Genomic DNA, 3140 nt, shown 5'->3' with positions numbered 1-3140 from the left:
ACACTGAGGCATGCGTAATTTGCCAAGTTAACATCGGTGATAATTAATGTTTGTGGCTATCCTGGACTCGCTTGTGAGCTGGGGCAGTGCTGAGAAATTCACTGGCTTACTGTGTGAGTTCTGAATAGGGAGAGTGTTCGCATGGAAGAGCCAAGCAGGTGCTCATAAAGAGCAGCAAAGGGAGCTTCCCCAAGCCCCGCAGCCAAGCCCTCGCGCAGCGCCCAGACTGGGAAGAGGGGAAGTGGTATTTCCGAGTACTCCCTGCGGGCTGCTGGGCCTCTGCAGCAGCATTTGATTCGGTGCCACCAGTGAGAGAGAGGGAGGTGTGAGCCGTGCTGTAAAAAGGGGCCATTCACACATCCTCGACTGGAAGATACTGACTCTCCTCTTCAATGAGGAGCTCTTTGCCAGTAGGACAGGGCCCCCAGGCTGCTGCCCTGGCCTCGGGTCTGGCTCTGGAGGGAGTTGAGTTGTGTTCAGGCCTGCTGCTGATCCACGGAGAGGGCTTAGGGAGAGCTTTAGCATCTGGGTTCTGTTGCTACGCAGGCGGCCAGTGGCAGGTTTATCCAGTGCCGGATCGTAGGCTGACATCAGGCGGTGCAGCACTGTAGCTTAGCTGCTGTGGGTTTGCCTTCCCCTCTGAAGTCCTCCTCTCAGGGATGAGGAGAGCAGTTAACAGCTTAGCCTAATCAGCGTGCAAGGGTCTGAGGGCTTGCAAGGGCTGCAGTCCTTAGGTGTAGGAGGGGGATTGATTCAAGTCACCGTTGATCAAAAGGCTGGGTCACCTTTGGGCTGAGCTAGAACAGGCTAGGATTTGACACGTCTGTTCTTCAGTCTCCTTTCATCTCCTATATTCCAGGTGACTTAACAAAATTTGGCCGAGGTGATGCCTCTTCCCCTGCCCCTGCAACGACTTTGGCCCAGCCTCAGCAGAGCCAGACCCAGACTCACCACACCACGCAGCAGACGTTCCTGAACCCAGCGCTGCCTCCTGGCTACAGTTACACCAGTCTGCCGTACTACACAGGGGTACCAGGGCTCCCCAGCACCTTCCAATACGGGCCCGCCGTGTTCCCTGTGAGTTTCCCAGAGGCAGGGTGTGGAACTGGGGCAGGAGGGCAATGCAGCGAAGCCTCTCCTCACTCTGCTTCTGTCCTTTCTGTAGGTTGCTCCTACCTCTTCCAAGCAGCATGGTGTGAATGTCAGCGTCAATGCATCAGCAACCCCTTTTCAGCAGCCCAGCGGCTATGGCTCTCATGGATACAGCACTGGTAAGAGACCCAACAGCATCTTTCTCAGCAGCACTTACCGACAGTAGCAGGGCTTGTTCACAATCTCACTGGTCGTGTAAGGGGACTGCTGTCTTACTGCCTCCAGCAGTAAGGGAGGAAAATGGTCATGGTGCAACTCGCAGGTCATTTAATTCTCCTTGGAAGGGCCCAGGCTTGTTCCGCATCCAGGGCTGGAGCGGGTTTGAGGGGTACAGAGCACTTCACACCCTCCTCCTCTGTGCCCAGCAGTCAGATGGCTGGGGCCTTGGACTTGTGTCAGAGAGCTTAAGCTGCTGAATTGTTTGGGGTTAGTTTTTTGTTTGGGGTTTTTTACTGCCTGTATGTGATCAATAGAAGAATAATTATTCCAGATTTGAGCCTGGGAACTTGTTTGACTCCTGTGTTTGGCAGATGCATGCCTTCTAGAGAAGTGTCTGTCTTGATTCAAAGATGTAAGAAGGTCGTGAACCTGTCACTTGTCTCAGTACTGGGTTTCACTGGTTAATGTCTGGCTGACTCTAAAGGGCCTGTGTTTGGGTCCCTTTTCCAGCCTTTAAATTCCTGTTATGCCTTTTTTCACTACATTAGAGCTCTTCAAGTCACTATTTTCTCTTTGCAAAGATACGTCAGCTCCGTACCAGGTCACCTGGTACTGAGTCTTTCAAACCTCTTTCATTTCAGCACTTTTTCCGGGCCTGAAGTGATTGCTGAGGCTTTCCTCAGCACCTTTTAGAAACAGCCAGCATCAAATGCGGGTTGTATGCCAGTGTTGCCAGTTGTTGCACCAACCATCCCAGCCCAGTTGAGTTGCCTTTACATGCAATTGCCTGTTTTACGGCCAAGGAGTTCTCGGGCCGTTCTTGCTACTGTGCTGGGAGTTTGTTTCCTTGTCTGTCGTCTGCATCCCCCCAGCTCTTCTCAGAGTTGCTATTTTCTGGGCTCTTGAAGAATATGGATTTCTCTGGGTGGCAGCAGGCCCCTACATTTGTTTCTGGAGGCATTCAGAAACTGCTCGTGTCCAGAGCAAAAGAACTGACACTTGTACGGGCACTTTGCAGCTTGGCCTTGCCAAGACCCTGCTCCCTAGGACGATGTCTGGCTCCAAACCTTACCTGGCTGCCAGGCCACTAGAGCTCTCCACCACCTGATGCTGGCGTTAGTGGCAGTAGCTCCCACTGAACCGGTGGTTGCTGCCTAATGCTCTCTTGCCTTTCCTTCTCCCCAGGTGTATCTGTGACATCCAGTAATACAGGAGTGCCGGACATCTCGGGCTCTGTCTACTCCAAAACTCAGGTTAGTGTCTGGCGCGTGCTCCAGAAAGGCGCCGCTTTGCTGTGAGCGGAAGCCCAGCTCTGAGACAGCCTCCCTGGGCAAGGAGGTCTCTTCCCCTTAGAGCAGCCAGCCAGGGAGAAGGGAGATGCTCAGCCTTTCCCAACTTAGAGCAATTCCAAGCCCAGGAAGAGCCACGGGCAGAGACTCCGTCTGTTCTCTGCACCACGCACTGACTCCCGGGCCCACGACTTTTACAGCTGGGAAGGGGCATGCTGCCAGCCAGGGGCAGGGGAGTGCCGCCCGGCTCCCAGCCCTTACTCTGCTGCTGGTGTCTCCTCCTTAGCAATCCTTCGAGAAGCAGGGATTTCACACTGGAACCCCGGCAGCCTCCTTCAACCTGCCTTCAGCGCTGGGCAGCGGCGGCCCCATCAACCCTGCGACGGCGGCAGCGTACCCCCCCACCCCTTTCATGCACATCCTGACCCCGCATCAGCAGCCCCACTCGCAGATCCTCCACCACCACCTGCAGCAGGACGGGCAGGTAAGCGACCCCCCCGGCCCCCTGGCCCTTGCTGGGGTATCTTCTAGGGCTCTCGC

At 55.0% G+C, this 3140-nt stretch overlaps 1 protein-coding gene across 1 annotated transcript in view; it reads left to right on the top strand.

Moving 5' to 3' along the window:
- UBAP2L (ubiquitin associated protein 2-like) overlaps nucleotides 1-3084 on the top strand; it is a gene marked incomplete at its 3' end in the record, with an annotated part of 25388 nt that extends 22304 nt beyond the window's left edge. Inside the window, exons 23-26 of the mRNA XM_009320473.1 lie at nucleotides 860-1077; nucleotides 1166-1271; nucleotides 2497-2564; nucleotides 2887-3084. Of these exons, the coding sequence (XP_009318748.1) occupies nucleotides 860-1077; nucleotides 1166-1271; nucleotides 2497-2564; nucleotides 2887-3084 (590 nt within the window). The remainder of the gene's footprint in view (nucleotides 1-859; nucleotides 1078-1165; nucleotides 1272-2496; nucleotides 2565-2886) is intronic.
- Between the last annotated feature and the right edge of the window lie 56 nt (nucleotides 3085-3140).

The sequence above is a fragment of the Pygoscelis adeliae genome, unplaced genomic scaffold, assembly GCF_000699105.1.
Source record: "Pygoscelis adeliae isolate BGI_AS28 unplaced genomic scaffold, ASM69910v1 Scaffold153, whole genome shotgun sequence".
Lineage (NCBI taxonomy): Eukaryota > Metazoa > Chordata > Aves > Sphenisciformes > Spheniscidae > Pygoscelis > Pygoscelis adeliae.
This window is presented reverse-complemented; position numbering and strand designations above follow the sequence as displayed.